This window comes from Pleurodeles waltl, chromosome 8, assembly GCF_031143425.1.
Source record: "Pleurodeles waltl isolate 20211129_DDA chromosome 8, aPleWal1.hap1.20221129, whole genome shotgun sequence".
Taxonomy (NCBI): Eukaryota; Metazoa; Chordata; class Amphibia; order Caudata; family Salamandridae; genus Pleurodeles; species Pleurodeles waltl.
The window spans coordinates 760,323,306-760,343,258 of record NC_090447.1 but is presented as its reverse complement, the minus strand read 5'-3'; the positions used below and the strand labels follow the sequence as shown (position 1 = coordinate 760,343,258).

General features: G+C 43.9%; 1 protein-coding gene across 3 annotated transcripts in view; it reads left to right on the top strand.

The window, feature by feature from the left end:
- GLRA2 (glycine receptor alpha 2) overlaps positions 1-19,953 on the top strand; it is an 852,631-nt gene that overhangs the window by 115,793 nt on the left and 716,885 nt on the right. For all 3 annotated transcript variants that reach the window (XM_069205005.1, XM_069205004.1, XM_069205006.1), the window contains one exon: positions 12,863-13,086. In XM_069205005.1, the coding sequence (XP_069061106.1) occupies positions 12,863-13,086 (224 nt within the window). The remainder of the gene's footprint in view (positions 1-12,862; positions 13,087-19,953) is intronic.

Here is a 19,953-nt window from a genome sequence, read left to right as displayed (position 1 = left end):
GCCTAGACGCAGCATGCAAAAATAAGCACCTGTACCAACACTCATTTAGACTAGATTTAAAAGTGTCATTATTATTTTTCTTCACTTCTCAAATTGTGCAGCTTGTTATGAACCACAAAGCTTACTTAGAAGGTGGAACGAAAAAAAGTATTATCTATGAGCCTCAAGCTTTGTCAAAAAGCATACATTTTACAGATTGTTTAATTCAATCCACCTCCTGAGGAGATCTAGTGCCACCCACTTCAAGGTAGAGTTCTCGCATTTCCAGTACGATCAAACAGAACATTTTCTTCACCTTGTCTCCAAATCCCAAGTTAAGCACACCATATCTGAGCTGTAGATACTGGAGGGCAGAGAGATGGCTAACTGCTGGCACCTTGTGGATGGACAGCCCAAGTGCCATTTTTGCATGTCAATGATGGTACTTTTACAAGGCAATAAATTTGTAAAAAATATTTAAGACATTATGGGGGTCATTATGACCCCGGCGGTCAGTGTTAATGTGGCAGCAGTACAGCCAACAGGCTGGCGGTAGATATCGACATTGGCGGGTTGGCTGAAGCCAACCTTCCAATGTACAACACCGACTGCCATGGCGGTAGCAGCCGCCAGGCTGGAGATAACAATCTCCAACCCGGCGGATGCTACTGTCCTGCCCGCAGCATTATGACCCTCCCTACCGCCGTGATTTTTGTGGTGTTCGTAACACCACAAAAACCATGGTGGTAGGCTCTTACCAGTGACGGGGAACTCCTTCCCTGTCACTGGTAGGAGATCCACCACTACCCCCACCCATCCCCCCTCCATCCACTCTCCCCTCCTTTCAATCCCTGACATACACTCACACTCACAGGCACACACCACACTTTCGCACACTCACTCACACAGGCATACACGAATTCAAACATGCATGCATCCATTCATTCACACACAAATCCGTACACACATCCAAACTTACTCGCAGACACTCATTCACATTTGCATTAATACACGCAGTCTCAAATATGCACACACACACTCAATCAACACTACACACTCATGGGCATGCATGCAGACACTCACACATTCATGCACACACCCCCACACACAACAGCCCTCACCCCATCCCCTCTCGGAAGCCCGACTTACCTGAATCCAGAGGGTCTTCCTGCAGGGGAAGGAACGGGGTGCTGCTACCGCCAGCAGCGCCCTCCAGCAGAACACCGCCAGGCTGTATTATTTCTCATAATACGGCTGGCGGCAGTCTACTGGCGTGGCGCTGGTGGTGGTAGCAGCGCCACCTTAACACTGTCCGCCAGCATGACCACAGCTGGATTTTCGCCCTTCTTGCGGTGGTATTTCACTATGTTTCTTGGGGCCAGATGTAGTAAGCCTTTTGCGACTCGCAAACGGCGAAAAACGCCGTTTGCGAGGCGCAAAAGGCCTTCCGTGATGCAGAACCACATTTTGCGAGTCGGTACCGACTCGCAAAATGTGATTCCGACTCGCAAACAGGAAGGGGTGTTCCCTTCCTATTTGCGATCGCATCACGATGTAGAGTTGCTTTGTGACCGGGAAAGTGGTCGCAAACCAACTCGCAGTTACCATCCACTTGAAGTGGATGGTAACTCATTTGCAAAAGGGAAGGGGTCCCCACAGGACCCCTTCCCCTTTGTGAATGCTCACAAAAACATTTTTTTATTGTGCTTCCCACTCTGAAAAAAAACGAAACAAAAAGGTTTCGGTAGTTTTTCTATTTGCAGCTCGTTTTCCTTTAAGGAAAACGGGCTGCAAAGAGAAAAAAAAAACTGCTTTATTTAAAAGTTAAAAGCAGTCACGGACATGGTGGTCTGCTGTCTCTAGCATGCCACCATCCCCGTGAGTGCCTAGACTCGCTATTGGGGTCGCAAACTGCGACCCACCTCATAAATATTTATGAGGTGGGTCTGTGCGACCCCATAGCGAGTCGCGGAAGGTGTCTGAAACACCTTTCAGCTTTTCTTTTTGCGAGTTGCAAATTGCGAGTCGCTGGGACTCGCAATTTGCAACTCGCAAAAGGATACCTACCTACATCTGACCCTGGGTTTTGTTTGATCGTCGCTTTCTTATTTTAACGCCAAAACGTTCATCATTTATACCCAAAGTGCTTCCCAAATGAATACCTAGAATATTTTCTGACTTAAGTTTATAATGATCCTTATTTGCACATTTCGATCTTTGCAGCAACGCAGCAAATTGGAAAGGGAAGCACGATAGTCATGAAAAAAGGGAAGGAGTGAAGCAGATTAGACATTTTTTGGTCAACAGAAGTGTTATTTTATAATCAATGTGGACAGGATTTGGTGTTCTGAAATGGGAAATAAAAGGGGCTTTTTTGAAACGTTGAGATACATGATGATGCCTGAGAGGAGAAAACATTGACTGTTTGTGAGTGATGGAGCAGAACAGGACGCAGAAGACCTTGGCCAAATTTAGAAATGGGGCAAGTTTTAAGTGAAAATGATTGAGGGGATGGAGACCAGTGTGTGAAGTAACAGCTTGGGGTCTGTAACACTAAGTGCTTAGGGTTCAGACATAGCTAGATTTGGCATGGTCATGAGTATTGGAGAAGGTGGAAAGGGAGACTTTGTAACCCTTGCTAGATCAGGGCAAATGGTAGGTTCAATGTGCAAGGAAGCGAGTGCATGTGGGTTTTTATGTATGTATGGGGATGAGCCGTGATCTCATGTAAAGAATGTTTTTTTGTGGACTTCCTAGTGGAGGCTTCACAAGTTTTGAAGTTTATTTGAGGATTTAGGGTTGGGGTCAAGTTTAAAGACCAATATGTGCGCTAAGATTGGTTATTCAGGGTAAATGGAGACTCAGGTAAAGAAATGAGAGTTCAAAGTGGCATAACACGGGTTGCTGGAGGAGAGCATGGGTAAGAAGGAGGATACTGACAGTGATTATAATAATGTTGGCAGGTAGAATACCTAATTAGCACAGGAGTGGATTGCTGCAAGACAGTAACACTGGGGAAGATGAGCAGGAGAGTCTTTTAGAAGAAGACAATTGTTTTGGTCCTGGCAGTTGCCAGGCCCATTTTCTCTGAATAATGTTTGTTTCTAAATTTGCTTCACTAGTTTTCTAAGTGATTCACCATTGAGTTGTATAATTCAGACTTCTTCTTCCGCTTAACTGATCATACTGCATTAATGTTCACACCTGGTTATGTTACCCTCCTCTTCTTGTATTTAACATAATGCAGTATTTTCGTTATAATCAAAAATAGAAACATTAGTCGTGATATTCATCTGTAATCGCTTTTGTGAAAACAAAGCATACTAGTCCAATCTTTGGATCCACTGCTCTGTTAGTATTTGAAGCTAAAAGCAGTTGAAACTATTTAATATGTTTTTCTAAATTCTTTTTTTCGGTATACCGCTGACCACACTAACCCTCTTTGTCATTGTAGTCGACAGGCAACCATTTACCTCCTCTGATCACCATGCTCTCACTAAATGGAAAGGAGCACAGGTTGTACTGTCAGCTTCCTTCTTTAGTTGTTAGTGTCTCTCTTTCTGCAGATAACCCACAACTTGTCACAGCAGTGATAAAACTACATTTTATATTGGTTTTCGTGAAACGAATGAGTGAAAAGCAGATTAGCTCTATAGCAGTAATGCAGTGTGACCAAATTTTGAAATTAATGTCTAAGTGTGGTCAATTTTCTTTACTTCCACCTGTTTTATCTTTATCTGCCTTGTATCATGCATTCATGAATTTTAGTGTGTATGATCTGCCCATGGCAGGCACACGTACACATCTGAGCAGGTCCTCTGCTGTTAAAAAATGTAACCTACATTTCCAGCTGTTTTGTGAATTTGGTTACCTCTAACATTAAAATAATCGAAATTCAAAAAAATAAAGGAAGGAAAATGTGCCCTTTTATAGTAGCTTCCACTTGTCACCGAGTATTGCACACAAGACTTCACTTCTGATTAAACGTGCTATTTTAGGAGTATATCAAATAAATTGGGAGCAATGTAAAATATGCACCTATTATGAAATGCTTCATCGTGCAGCCCCTATTTGTAAAATAGTATGAATAATTACATTAACGCCGTCGCGGGTAGCGCGTTGGAGGAGCAGGAAGGAGGGGCCACACATCAGGGCAAGGAGCCCTTTAAAACTATCGTCGCGCTCCCGCCGTCGCGGGACGCGCGTTGGAGGAGCAGGAAGGAGGGGCCACACATCAGGGCAAGGAGCCCTTTAAAACTATCGTCGCGCTCCCGCCATCGCGGGCAGCGCGTTGGAGGAGCAGGAAGGAGGGGCCACACATCAAGGCAAGGAGCCCTTTAAAACTATCGTCGCGCTCCCGCCGTCGCGGGACGCGCGTTGGAGGAGCAGGAAGGAGGGGCCACACATCAGGGCAAGGAGCCCTTTAAAACTATCGTCGCGCTCCCGCCGTCGCGGGCAGCGCGTTGGAGGAGCAGGAAGGAGGGGCCACACATCAGGGCAAGGAGCCCTTTAAAACTATCGTCGCGCTCCCGCCGTCGCGGGCCGCGCGTTGGAGGAGCAGGAAGGAGGGGCCACACATCAGGGTAAGGAGCCCTTTAAAACTATCGTCGCGCTCCCGCCGTCGCGGGATGCGCGTTGGAGGAGCAGGAAGGAGGGGCCACACATCAGGGCAAGGAGCCCTTTAAAACTATCGTCGCGCTCCCGCCGTTGCGGGCAGCGCGTTGGAGGAGCAGGAAGGAGGGGCCACACATCAGGGCAAGGAGACCTTTAAAACTATCGTCGCGCTCCCGCCGTCGCGGGACGCGCGTTGGAGGAGCAGGAAGGAGGGGCCACACATCAAGGCAAGGAGACCTTTAAAACTATCGTCGCGCTCCCGCCGTCGCGGGCAGCGCGTTGGAGGAGCAGGAAGGAGGGGCCACACATCAGGGTAAGGAGCCCTTTAAAACTATCGTCGCGCTCCCGCCGTCGCGGGCAGCGCGTTGGAGGAGCAGGAAGGAGGGGCCACACATCAGGGCAAGGAGCCCTTTAAAACTATCGTCGCGCTCCCGCCGTCGCGGGACGCGCCCGGGCGAAGCCCGGGCCAAGGGCGGGCCCGTCCTTAGCCCGTCAGAGACCGGAGGAGGCTGGGCTGGGCCCCCTCTCTTTCACCTGCAGTAAGAGAACTACTTGTTATCTAAGAGTTGTTTAAGAGTGTACAGATTATAGCACCATCCTACTATTCCTAAATTGAGAAGCCTATTCATTACTCAGCCCTTCCCTCATTAGTTCCTCCTCTAAGCTATCCCATTGCGGGCATCTTCCCAATATGGGGAAAAGGAAGGCTATAGATTTACCAGTGCAATCCAAGGGTACTAAAATCGCAAAAAAACGCCCAAGTAGACCTTTGAATCCAGTTATACCCAATGGGTCTAACCCATTGGATGAAATAGATCTCCTAGTTAAAGAAGTTGAGTCTATGTTAGGTACACAAACAACTTTAGGGGCAAATAATTTAAAGAGAGGCCCCCCTAAGGATAGGAAAATCCCAGAGTTATTTAAAAAGAAGGGGTCAAGGGATCCTATAGATCCTATAATAGGGGTTGATGGAGATGGGGGCCCGCATAATTGTAGGGGCCCCTTCCCAATACCCACTTATAACATAGCGAGTCCTCCAGTATCCCAGCGGGGTCTCCCACATGTACCACATACACCAACCCTCCTACCACTGACCCCGGTGATCAAGGTGGTCCCTAGCTTATTCTGTACTAATCGCTTTGAACCTCTATTAGTAATAGAGGATTCGCCCGTGCCCACGAGTGTGCCCAAGTGCAAGCCAGTAGTTGGAAAACCCAACCCTAGTGTTATTTCACCGATCCCCCAGCTCGAGTCGGAAGGCAAAGAACCGGCAGCTAGTAGAGACAACCTGGCTACAGTTCTTCAGAGAGTCGATGAAGTTAAGGGATTGGTTTTAGTACTAATAGATCTTATGAAGAGCAACCGTGCTTGTGCCGGGTCTTGTAAAGTCTGTGGGGAGGTCAGGGGGGAAGAAGCCTTCCCATTATCTGCCCCATCAATGGGGACGGAGTTAAGGGACAATTGTTGTCTCCCCATTAGAGGGGGGACAGCTCTTCAAGGGAGGGAAGATTACCGCTGTGATCCCAATATTGACAATATGAGGCCCAGAAGGAGGTCTACAAATGTACCTAGGCACAGAGACCGTCAAGGTAGTTGGTCAAGTAATCTTACCAGTGACAGGGCCAGAGGTAGGACTAGTAGATCCGACCCACCGGAAACTGTCCAAGATTCCAGCTTTACACAAACCCCTAACAAGTCACATGAGACCCCCTCTAATAACATCACTCTCTCTCGATACAATATTGAGAGTATAGGTAATAAAGAACAGGACCTGCTTACAAGTCAGGGAACAAATAAAATCTATTTGACTAATGTTTCAAAACTATCGCCAGGGTTAGCTGAGAATCAAGCTTCCTTGATCAACAAAGTCATACATTGGATACGTTCCCGACGAAGTTGTCTCTCTGTTATTCGTTCTGACATAATATCGGCCAAGAGAAGCAGCATCACAGGGACCAATCTTGACATAATAACTATCTATTTTGAAGACAAGTATATGGTGACACAATTAATGGACTTTGATTGTCGTACCCACTTGGATAATGCAACAACCAGGGAGGGAATTAGACTCATGTTACACCCACAAAATACTGGACCAGCCATGGGACCGGCAGGATCTGATGGTTTAATTAATTCCCGTGGAGGTGCTGCACGAAAGGAAGTTAATCCCAGGCCGTTGCCTAATCCTGTATGACTGACTACTGAACTAGTAACTAATGTGACGGCCTGCTCCAAGGCCTTACATTTGACGGGGGATGACAAAGTATCATCATCAAACACTTGTAGTAATGACCCGAGCGCGGTAGACGCTGGATGCACAATCGTGGTGACAAACCAAGATAAATGTACGTTAGAACTTATGTCATGGAATGTTGCCGGCCTGGCAAAGAAATTAGATGATGGTGAATGGGCCTCTTTTATTAAAAAAACAGACATATGTTTGTTTCAGGAAACTTGGGCGGAGGATGCCACCAATATAGATGGATTTCTCTCATTTAGTGCACCTGCTACACCTCCAGAGAAGGGGAGGGGCCGGGCAAAAGGTGGGCTCTTATTACTTGTTAACAAGAATTTGCAGTGTGACTATAAGCTTTTGGAAATTGATTCTGTAGATCTAAAAGCCATGTGTATTACGTTTAACAGAAGATTATCAATTGTTATTGTTAATGCTTATATACGATCGGTCCCAAATGGCTCCGAGTCCCATACCCTGGCTATTCTGTCTGAATTTGTAGGCAGCCTCCACCCCTCAACTATTCTAATCATAGCTGGAGATTTTAACTGTACCTTCGAGCCTTCTATTCTCATAAGTGGTTTAACTGATGAAGAAGATGAGCAGTGGGGGATCCCACAACTATCTATTACCCAGCCTTGCAAAAAATCTCGGGTGGCCATGCAATTAGCCACATTATGTTTAAATCATGGCCTTAGGGCCTGTAATGGCAGAACTCCATCCGATATGAACAGCGCACCTACTTTTAAAAGGGGCATGTCGACAAGCACTATTGATTACTTCTTGGTCGATGTTAGGTTGTGGCCCCAATTGGTAGATATGAAAGTAGAAGTGAGATGTGATAGTGACCATTTCCCTTTGCTCCTTACTCTTTCTGGAGAAATGTTCAGGAGAACACTTAACAAACATGTCACAATTATTCCGCCACCTTGCTGGAATAATAAATTCACCAAGATTACATGGCCAAAAGTGGTGTCCAACCCTCACCATATTAGAGCAATATATCAGATTTTTTTAAATAGTTTGGCTGAGTATGAAGACCAATTACATTAATCCTTTTGAATGTTGCATTTGATCTTGCCTTTAAATAGCTCTGTAGTGCACTTATACTGTTGAATGTGCAGAAAATCTGTTCTTCCATTTTCTACTTTCATTAGCTATGCCTAGGATGCAATTCACTTTCTTTGCAGCTTTTGGGGAATTTACACACTGTGTGTCTGAACTAAAACATTAATTTAAAGTTTGCACAAGCTCCAGAATTAAAAATAAGAAGCTTTGATAAGCTAAGAGTGCTATGATGCAATGGCAATTCTTGAACCTGATGGAACAAAGCCCTGCTAAATTTAAACTCGTTTTTATTTACATCTCTTGAAAGTACCACTCAGAAAGCCCTCGCGTTCATATCGCAGATGACTAATTCATGTGATGTTGGGCATGACTCCCAGAGATGGCAGTTGCTGCTTTGTGTCTAGTAAGTAGTTATCTGCTCTGCTTACATCAGGACACTGCGTTTTATAAGCCAAGGAAAGAGTTTCTCATTCAGTGACAATGTTCTACAATGTTCATAAACGACAAGGGTTAGAAGACACAAAAACTACGTGCAGTGAACAAACGCTCTCCATTGATAATTTTTAATTATAATGCATCACGTGGCTGCAGTTTTGCCTCTGAACTGGGCAAAACACCTTTATCTGGAAACAACAGAGATTAAATTGAAATAATTGATGCATGGAATGCAACCCATGAATCCATATTAATTACCAGAAGGCTGGGGTTTTACTGTTAACTTTGCTGTGAGTGGGTGGCATTGACTTGGCTCAGGAGTGCTATTACCAATAGCCATTACAGAATACTAAATGACTGTGGGACAAAATGGGTATGGGACATGAGAGATCGAAGAACAGTGATGAAGGAAAGAGTCAGAAACGAGAAATATTAATATTCTGCAAGGCAGGAACTTTCACGGCTGTGACACTTGGGAAGCACATTGGCAGAAGATCTTTTGTTGAAGTGGACTATTATACAGAAAGAAAAGAGAGGTTATGTCCAATACCCATATATAATTTAAAATTACGCACGACCATCAATGAATTAATATAGAAATAGGTTAGTTTCAGAGTTTTCTAGTCATATTTCTCAACCACTCGGCTTTTCTTATCGTAGTTTACAGTGTCATAAATCGCTTCTTGATGAAATTGCTGCTTATCGCTGCTAAATTTCGAAATTATACCTTTCTTTAAAAAAGAGCATGAGGAAAGAGAATTGCACATTTACTAAATCCAATGTTCATGGCTTTTACTTGTCGAAATCAGCCTTGATTCTTTTTTCAGTTGCATTTATTGGCATTTGACTGAAATACCTAGGTAACACTAGAAACAGTATCCTCTAAATAACGGTAACATTCTATAAAACTTTAATCTGTTCTTTAAGTAGGATGCTGCTGCTCATTGGTAGTACCAAAAGAAAAGTCAAATGTAAATGAACTTATTTTAATGACTGGGGGGAATACAGCTGAAGCAAAGGCCGACTCCTCAACATTCTAGAAAATCGGCGTCGACATGGGAAAAAGATGGCGGTATCCATGCGAGGATTCCACTCACATAGGTTGGGGTCATCTTGAATTTTGGCAAGGCGTGCTCCGCTTCGAGTTACACTAGGCACACTAAATCGCCAGGTATTTTGGTTTAGTACTTCACAATTTTGTCTATCCACTACAATGTTGTACACTAGGTAACAAACTTTAAAGTCAAGATGATCTTTCATTAAATACCAACGGCAATAGGGTATGATAACAGCAATAAGATTATAGCTGTGAGCCCCCGTCTGTAGCATGGTGCAGCAATGAAGGACCAGAGAATGTTATTAGAACCTGGAATCCCAATGTAATCGGAAGACAACTAGCACTTCGACCACCAAATACAGCTCTTCTATAAGGATGAATCTTCCTGGTAACACAGGTATTGGATACTGGACACCTCAGTTCATGGCTGATGTTTCCAGTAGGAGGATATGCATCGTATTGTGCAATATTGGATTTAGATTTGAAATCCTCGCGACGACAGCACTGATTTGGAGCACACAATGCAAAGTCATCTGCACGCATACCAGAGTTCATTGGAGCCAAAGAAAGCGAGCTTGTTAGCGTAACAGATTTCACAGCACTGCTCTGCCAATTCAGGGATAACAGACTTTGTTTTCAGTACAATGCACAAAGAGAGAACTTTTCTTAAGAAGGGAAATCTGAAAAGTCAACTGAATTATTTAAAACAATCACATATTTTGTGGTAGGACAACACCGATTTGCATAATAAATGTTAGCAGGATTTTTGATCAGCTACTCAGATAGAAATGGACATTGTCAAAGGTTAGCCCTCTGTGAGAGTAAACTGTGGAAACTAGAAAGACGAAAGGAAAAAGCAGAAGGGACAATGCTCTTCAGGTCTATTTCATAACTCGATGAAAAGTTGTTGTGACAGCTTAAGACTTAAATTATGCATCATAGGCTTGCTTAATCATAAGCCATCTGGGACTCCATGCTACAGATAACAATGTGTTGGGCTGCAAATATTTATTTGGACTCATCTCGTGTCTTGGAATGTATTATTCATTTTGATTAAAGCCCTTGCCGATGCAGGTCATGAAATCTAAGTTGACCTACATTTTGCGGATCACAATTACCCACATGATGTGCTTCAGTGGTTCACCGCGCAGATAGCAACTTGCGACTCCTCCAAGTCAAAAGCTTATTAATATGTGAGGGGTTTGTGCGCTAGTTAGGATTATATCGGTTCAGCGCCACATTCATAACCATTTCTTATCCATGATAAAACCAGCATTAAGGCCATTAAATCTGTCCGGGACAAATGTAATCAAGAATGTACGTCTAGATAAGGCAGTTGTGACGGGGATAATAAACAATCGTGCTCATGTATGCAAGCCGGGGGAGGGTGGCTGAGCGGCAAATTGATGAAACAGAAAACACGTAGCCGGGAAACGTTCATTGTACTTGCGGTGGGTATTTTTCTTTGCTCACTTTTTGTTTAGTTTCTATTTATATATGAATTATATCATAGAACAGAAAAAGTACAGTGTTAGGGACGAGGGAGTTCTTAGAGCATGAAGAATGCCATCTTGTCAATTGCTTGAACAATAACTGTGTCAATTGTTAGGAATGTATCACATAAGAGGCCATGCAATTGCTACTTTAAGACCAATCTCTGCCATAGCCTTGGGCTGACTGGTTTCTTAAATAGTTAAAGAGCTGAAGCAGATATTATTTTACCAACTTAAACAGAGGTGAATGGTTGCTTGACATACAACTTTAAAGGAATATGCTGGTTTTGGCTGGAAATGTAGCAGCATTTTGTTCACATATCTAAGGTAGACAGCAGAACATAGAACAATAACATGCCCAAAACAAAAAGACATGACAATTAAAACATAACTGGGCACTACATAATAGTCAAAACAGAATACAACACATTAATCAATGTACAACTGAGCAAAAGCAGATTACAACAGTGCTGCACAAAACAGAGCAGCACAAAATAATAAAATATTTTACCACCACTTCAAAATGCACAGAACAAATATGCACCAACATTCTTGCAACCTTTGCATCTGCAAAAACTTGCTTTCATAACATGGTGGTAAAAGGTGTTTGCACTAAGCACTACTTGATTTCCCATCAAGGACATGAAGTAGCGCCAGTCAAACATGTTTTGTGATTGGGTCATTAGTCATTTACTGCATACATTAATAAAAAGGAATAAGGGGATTTGAATAGGTGACTTCTTGATATTCCTTGAATGTGCCAAGAGAAGGTTTAGTGCTAATGTGTGTCATTGAGAGTTCCAGGTCAAGGTCACCGCAGAAGTGAAGAAGTGTTTTTGTGTGTGAGGTTTTGAAGCAAAGAGCTTCCAGCAATAGAGCGTGTCGACTTCTGAGCCCTTATATTGCCATAGAAGATGAGGCTATTGGTTAACAAAGCATGGTCTGCACCTTGGTTAACTTATCCCCCCATTTTTTGTTTTTTTCCCAACAGAATACTCTGGTGACAAAAAGTGAACATTCTAGAGATTGGCTCTCCATCATAGTGCCAATAGCTTTTGGAGTTTTGTATTACTGCATTGGTAGATGTGTGTTGGAGTAATGGCCTATTATTATGTGACAGTGGTTGAGAAAGCGAAGTGAAGTGTCCAGCACATTTGATTAAAAAACACAATTATAACTATGGCTACTAGATTTCTGTTGTTGGCGATTTTTACCCATGCATACAAATGGAAAGCTATCCATTCCCTTGTCTGGATTTATCTTAAAGAAGTGTAAAAAATGATGCATTAAAATGTTTCATATCATAAAACAGTACACAAGCAGCATACAGTCAATCTGTTTTTATATGGGGTAGCCACAGGCTGATATCAATATATAATCCTACGGGCAAAGAGCTCAATACAACAGGACAGAGTTTAGTAAAGGAACATGGTTCCTTCAAGTACACGAATGGCTATGTTTATTCTTTTTTCAATGTGCATTTAAGTTCATTTTTTGGTATCTATACTGTTCTAATATTTATTATGTGCTACCAATGAATAGACATGGTTGGATCAGCGTGGCAAGGTCCTAACATACCAACTTAATTTGGTCGCCTAATGAGGTTTTCAAATCTCAGTCTTGTTCAGTTCTGTGAAAGATGCAACGGCGATGACCATGATGGTGCCAAATGAAACATCACAGGGGAAGCTTTCTGGGTGGGTAGGCAAGAGGACATTCATTATCATTTATGTGTCCCATACATCACATTTCTCCAATGTGTCCATCAGCCATCTGTTTCTCTGTTTTCCTTTGACAACTCTGCGTTTGCTCAGGAAAAACAAAGATATCATGATTGTTTTGGGTCTGATATTGGCCAAGATTCACTGTCTGTGAACATGTATACTGTTAAACCACCCTTTCAATGTTATTGACTTAGACGTTTAAATGAAGCCTTGCCATTCCTCACATATTAAGTAATCCTTTTGCCTGGTGTTTCCATAGGATTACAGAGTCAACATTTTTTTAAGACAGACTTGGAACGATCCTCGACTAGCATACAGCGAATACCCTGATGACTCTTTGGACCTTGATCCTTCTATGTTGGACTCAATCTGGAAGCCTGATTTGTTCTTTGCTAATGAAAAAGGTGCAAATTTTCATGATGTTACAACAGACAACAAACTGCTAAGGATTTTTAAGAATGGGAACGTGCTCTACAGCATCAGGTGAGATTGTTTTATTGTTAGATTTTTTTTACAGCTGGTTTAATTCAGCTTATTCCTGTAGAATGGCAGTATGGATTGCATATACCATTGAGAATTCTACTGCAGTTATTGTGAGGAACTGGACGAAGGGTTGTGAATGATAATTGTTTTTTACACAAAATGGAAGCATCAGGTTTGGTGTATTTTATATTGATTTTGTGAGCATTAATGTTCAAGCCTTTATTCGTGATTCTTCATCTGAAATGGCTTCTGAAAGAAGGAGTTGTATAGCCTGCTTTGTGGAGTGCATAATCCAGCATCCTCAGCATCAGAGGGATAAGAATGTTTTGCTTTTGGCTTTTGCAACTGCAAGCGTCGCCTATTGATAAAAAAAGTTATTCTGTGGAGTTGGTAGTTGGATATTCATCTGATTGTCTTTTCAAGTGGTCTTAGGCTTCCTGAAAAGATAGACAATATCTAATGCAAGTGTCACCAGCATGTAAAGAATGTTATCTTGTAGTCTAGGTAGTTTGATACTCATCTGATTGTCTTTTCATGTGGTCTTGGACTTCCTAAAAAGATACGCTTTATCTGAGGCATGCGTCATATGCTTATAAAGAATGTTATCCTGCAGTCTATGTAGTTGGATACTCATCTAATGGTCTTTTCAAGTGGTCTTGGACCTGAAAGGATATGCTTTGAAAGGATATTCTCTTGGACTTCTCTCCAGTAATGTTTGAAATGTATGATTATCAATTACAGAACTATATTATAATAATGTAGGACATAGCATCAAGGCTGATAAAACCAAATGTAACTTTTTTGCTCCTCTCTATGTGGGCAATGCTGCTATAAGTCACAGTAGACGATATTATGTATTCACCATCAAGTAGGTAGTTTCCATTGATGTTGCATCAGTCTTTCTGACAATACCTCTAGAAGAGGCTCAGCAAGTAGTTGATGAGCTAAAGAAAGGCTAGATCCCAAGTTCTTTTTCATACCAAGTAAAGAAATCAAGTGTAATCCAGAAATGTGGGTACTAGTCATTCAATGTTCTTTAATCTAGTAAATCCAAACTGAAAGATTCAAAACTCATGGAAATAAACTGGTATAGCACTAATCTTTATAACAGGATGTAGAGAAAGTCCTGTCTCTTGCCATCCCATTTCATCTATTGACATGCAGACCATACCAAGTTGGAATCTGAGTTACAAAGATTGCTAATGTGGATACAGACAAAATGCTATTTACTGATTAGCAATGTGAGTTTGAGGAACCAAAGATGTAACTAAAAGGACATTGAACTCTTCACTTCACTTCTTTTCAAACACTGTTCCTCTTGATGTTGAGGGTGATGCTTGAAGATAGTCAAAGATTTTCTTGGCTTTTATTGATTTGCAAATGGCATTGATATCTTAAATTATCTAATGTATTGGTTACATGAAATAATTTGAGAATGGAGAAGGGGCTACTCAATTGTTTAATGTTAAAGTATAAACAATAGGGCATATGATAATGTTGAGAAGACTGGTTTGTTTGATATATGCGGGAGAATGGCAAGAGTGCAATTTGACTCTTCTACTTTTGCTTTTGCATTTCTTGTGTGCAATAGAGATATAGTTGTTCCTTGCTGTGGACCTCTAGAACCCCACTATTATTAATTACTGATATGTGATGCTGAATGCAGAGAGAGTGAATACCGTACTCTCGTACATTTTTAGAAGAAAACGCCTCTGGTAAAAAGCTAAAAATAAATGTATTAAATAGGAAGTTTTGGAAGTCACCTCTTGAAAGCAATGCCTCTCTCAGTTTTGCTCAATGGGAAAAAGTTACCATTTACAATTATGTGTAGGTTCAAATTTCAAAATACCATGTCCTGAAGGAACATATAGTAAAAGCAGTACACAGCCTATCTCAATAAAAGAGCTGAACTCGAACTGTACCTGTACACTTGCTCTTAAAACTTCAATAAGAGTCCATATCGAAAAATATATTTCTAAGGTAGTGTATGAAGCTGATGTATGTGGTGACACCGCACACAGTTCTCTTGAAGTGGTTAAAATTGAACTATTTAAATAATACATGGAGTGCAAAATTAAGTTCATAAATGAACAGTACACTGAGAACTGGATTTGGACTATCTGTCTGATACCTCAAGGCTTTTTTTTATCATGCTGAAATTTGAGCTACTTCATGATGTGTAACTATATTCATCTAGCAACTCCTCTGCTAGTGGTCCTTGCCTTCATGGTTGCTGTAAAGAAGATTGTCACATTTTTTAAATCAATGTAACATAGCATTCCCACCATTCTAGGTTTCATTTCTGTGATTTTCTGAGCTAAACTTGCCCTCATGTCATAACTTAAATAAAATTGTTAAAAACGAAATGTGGTCAAATGGGGGATATATATGATTTTTGCAATCATCAAAGAATTTGCATTTGAAGTAGCTTTTTAGAACCTTGCAAATGAATTATTGGTGTGAAAACACCATGGACATCAATATAGTGGTCATGATGCTGAGGGATGCAGGAAAAAAGATGCTCAAAGGATGATTCAGTTGTGGTGCGGTCAATGGGGGTGCCTTTGTAGTGATTCTGTGGTTCATGGGTGAAGTGGGGCAAACTTGGCCACAGAGGTCTGGGTCCATCAAAGTCCCCCATGTTGCAGCAGCCAGCCAGCCGATGCTGGACTACTGGTCAGTCTACACCATGTCTGGAGCAAAATCCATTGGTGGGGGCTAGTGTCCCTTGAGTATGACACATTTTGTCCTGGATAGCACTTCCCGGGTCAGAAGACACAAGTGCAGGTATTGGCGATCTCTGATTTGTCCTCTGATTTGTCCTCGGATGATGGATACCAGGATATCAGCCGACTGATCCTTGGAGTTGCGGCTGCTGTTGGATGTTGGGAATCAACCTTTCTTTGCGCCCGGAGCCATAGGTACATCAAATCTTTACTTCCTAAAAAGTGCAGCCAGTGCAGTCCTGAGCGTGCAGCCTCTGTTTGTGCCTGTCCAAGTGCAACTGGGAAGACCTTCTTGCATTCTTACTCCAATTCCAGCATGATCTGAGGGTCAAGGTGCCTGGGGTGCCATATTTATCCCATGAAAGTGCACTGAGGGGCCAGATGGTCACTAGCTAATGGGCTACTGGGTCCCCTACTACCTAGTGACCAAGTTCCAGTGATGTGTGTCATCTGGATATCCCAGAATGCCACATTCAAGAATGGCACAACCTTTCCTTGATTGTCAGGAGCTTTGCAGCCCACCCTAGAGATGTGGCTACCTAAGGACTACACGACCACGGTAAAACCAGTTTGGGGGTGAGTTTACCCTTTCTGGTCCTGTCTCCATGCTGTCTACAGGAACAAAAGGCATCATGATCAGGGGTATTGGCTGGGTGTCCCATCAAACGCAGCTTCCCCTTTGAAGGTCGCTTCTGGGCTAACCCCCAAGTGGCCATCCTGGCAAAGGAGGTGACACCCCGCTGCTACAGCATTGCCTGAGACTGGGAGTCATTCACACATCTCCCCAGGTGGTCGGAAAGCTGACTGTGAGTGTGTGCCTTAGTGAGGCTACTGGATGAGTAGAGCACAGAGTAGCAACTTTCTAAAAGTTGCCTACTTTTGATAGTTACATTAATTTTCACTTGGCCATCAGGTCGCACTTAATGCCACAATTAATTTGATACCTTACATGACCCGGTTTGACAATTGTAAGTGTAGCTATTAATGCATATCAGAAAACATATGTCTTACTTAACAAATACAGTTTCCTGCAATAGGACTCCATAGGCCTTTCCTATGCAAGACTTATATTTTGTTAAGGGATAAGGTGGCTTTGATATTGTTTTGAATGGCAAAGTCGAACTGGAAGTGAAAACACTGTCCTTCCACTCTCCAGCGGCAGGCTGGGGACCATTTTGTACCTAATCATATGACAGGTGGCACAAACAGTGCTGCAGCCCTGAGTGGACACTCTGTCTTACATGTCCTGAGTAGCATATACTAGGCACTTATTAGTAAGTCAGGCCTTGCATATCAGTTATGTCCAATTCAATATGTACTTTGTTAAAACACTGACACTGAGGTCTGGTTAGCAGGCCTTAGTGCATTCTCAGAGTCGAAATTGCACACTCAGAGTTGAAATACCAGCAGCTAATAGTTCAAATGGGGTCAAAAAGTGGGGTGGGAGACCCTTAAAAAACCTGTTTCCTTACATATATTGTATAATGGAAGAAAGTGCTTCTTCCCTTTGGCATACTCTTACAAAGGATAAAAACAAACTATGTCAATAACTTAGTATAGATGTAAGCCAGAGATAAATTCCAGATAAATATTTGCCACTCTGTGGTCCATGGAAATGTAGTGATTCCATGATGTTTTTTACAAATAGAACTGGGTATACTTTGTTGTTGACCTGCTTTTCTCTGAAATGTTTTACATCATATCTAAGATTAAGCATTGGCTGCATTTACAGTAATGCAATGTATTGTTTTTATTGGGTAACCTCTTCAGGTTTTCCATATGAGGATAATAGATGTGTGTTGGTTATATCAGAATTCATTGATAGTACAGGATGGCACCAGTGTCTAGTTTGGTGTCTCTAAATTGTGTAGTTCTTGATGTTGGCATGACTTTATTTCGTATAGTGTAATTTCATTGGTGCCAACTGTCTTTCAATAAATAGCATTTTGCTCACAAACTCTAATTCTGCCAAGATCTTTTACCTTCAACATTTTCTGGTACGTATGAAAATCCGTTGATATTATCCCGGCACAACAGTTCACACATTTAAAAAACAGTGCACAAAACAATTGACACCAACCTGAAATTTCTTTTCCTTGCTTTCAGTGTTGTTTTGCCTTTGTGATAATGACTGTTTGCAATCTGTTTACAATTTCGTTTGTCGATAACATAAGAACATTGATTTTGGAAGTCACAACGGACCTCCACAGAAAATGGAAACTGAGCAAAACAGATGTGAGGCGTTATTTGCACCATTTTACATTTTGCAAGCTTTTGCTAATTTGTTTCATCTCTCTCATGGCACCTTGATGCAAATTAGCACTAATCAGGTAGTTTATATAAATTGTCTCTTAGTTTACTGATTACTTAAATTGAAATAATGTTGGAGTAGCAAGTGCAGGGTATAAGTATGTCTGGGGGGCGTGGCCAAGATGGCAGCGTGAGCGGACGCGTTGGTCCGTGCTCCGCTGCCCAGGCCCTTGAAATCGATTTGCGGCCCCTGATCTTGTGGCCCGGGGGGGTCCCGCTGTGGAGCCTGTGGTGGTGGGGCAGCGGGGGCCCCGATAGAGCTGGGGCCGCACGCGGCCGGCGCTGCGGGCGAGGAGTCGCGCTCCTTGGGCCGGCGCTCGCTGCAGGAGGGAGTTGTGTGCGGCGGGTCGTGCCGCGCGGCGGGCCTTGAGCCGGCAGCCTGCTGGCTCGATGTGGGGGTGAGGCAGCGCCTGCAGTGGAGGACGCGCATGGGCGTTGAAGAGGAGCCCATGAAGCGAGTCCAGGGCTGAGCTGGGCTTTGGGGCCCGTGAGGTGGTTGTGCCCTCCTTTTTTCCCTGGCATTGGCGAGCCCCGAAGCATTTGCCCCGCGGGCAGTGACGTGGAGGAGTTGGAGGTGGCCCAGTGGGCCTCGGTTACTGGTTGCTGACATGGGCGGCCCGAGGAGGCCCTGGTTAAAATGGAAGTGAGCCGTGGGGTGGAGGAGCCTCGTGCGGGGCTCCGCAGTGAAGGATCAACGGCGGCTGATAGGGGAGTGAGGCCAGGAGAATAACTCCCCGGCGACGACGCACAGAAGCCCGTCTGAGTCCCTTACGCCTTCACAGTACGCGAGCGGAGGTGATGGTGGCCTCCAAGCCCAGGCGGGACCGGACGGTGAGTGATATGTTGACTGGGGGGCGCTCAGGCCCGGAAGGGGCCCCTGAGGAGCCGCCTCCCGCGGGGTCTCCTGTGGCAAGAAGAGAAGTGACAGAGGACGAGGCAGCCCCAGTCACGAAGGGCTTCCTTACCTCCTTGTTCGAATCGCTTCGCAGCGACCTGCAGGAACTCCGCAAAGACATATCTCAGGAGGTGAAGGCACTGTGGGTTGAGCTCGCATCTTTGGGTGAGCGAGTAGCACAGGTGGAGGATGGTGAAACGGCCTGTGGTGAGGAGCTGGCAGACCTGCAGCAGGAGGTTTTACGCTTGCGGGAGCAACAGGATCTCCTCCAGATGACAGTGGAGGACTTGAAGAATCGGTCGCGCAGACATAACATCCGTATTAGAGGGGCGCTGATCGGGGCGGAGAAGGATGACATTAGAGACTTTGTGGGGGCGTTGTTCCGCTCGGTCCTTGACCTGGAGGAGTCGCAGGAAATTGTCCTGGACAGAGTCCATCGTGTGTGCCGGCCTGGCGCAGCTGGGGACCGTCCGCCGGATATTTTGGCATGCGTCCACAATTTTGGTCTGAAAGAAAGCATATTGCAACGGGAGCGCAATCTCTCACAGGTTCACTTTAGAGGCCATCAGCTCCAACTATACCAGGACCTTTCGGTTCGGACTTTGCAACGGAGGCGTGAGTTAAAGCCCATTATGGAGCATTTACGCGCACATGCTGTGTCCTACTCGTGGGGTCATCCGTTCCGTCTTGCTTTCCGCTGGGAGAACCAGCTGCATCAGGTGAAGTCTGTGTCGGAGGCAGCCCGGAACCTGGGTTTGGAGGGAGACGTCCTGGATTCGGATCCGGGGTTGGTCCCGGGCGGTGGGAGCCGTCCGCGTTGGCGGCGAAAGGAGAAGAGGAGGAAGCAGCAACGCCCCACTGCACTGGAACAGATCTCAGAGCGCCAATCGGCTGTGAACAGTGTGGTGGCTGGGACAAGTGCCTAGGCGAGAAGCG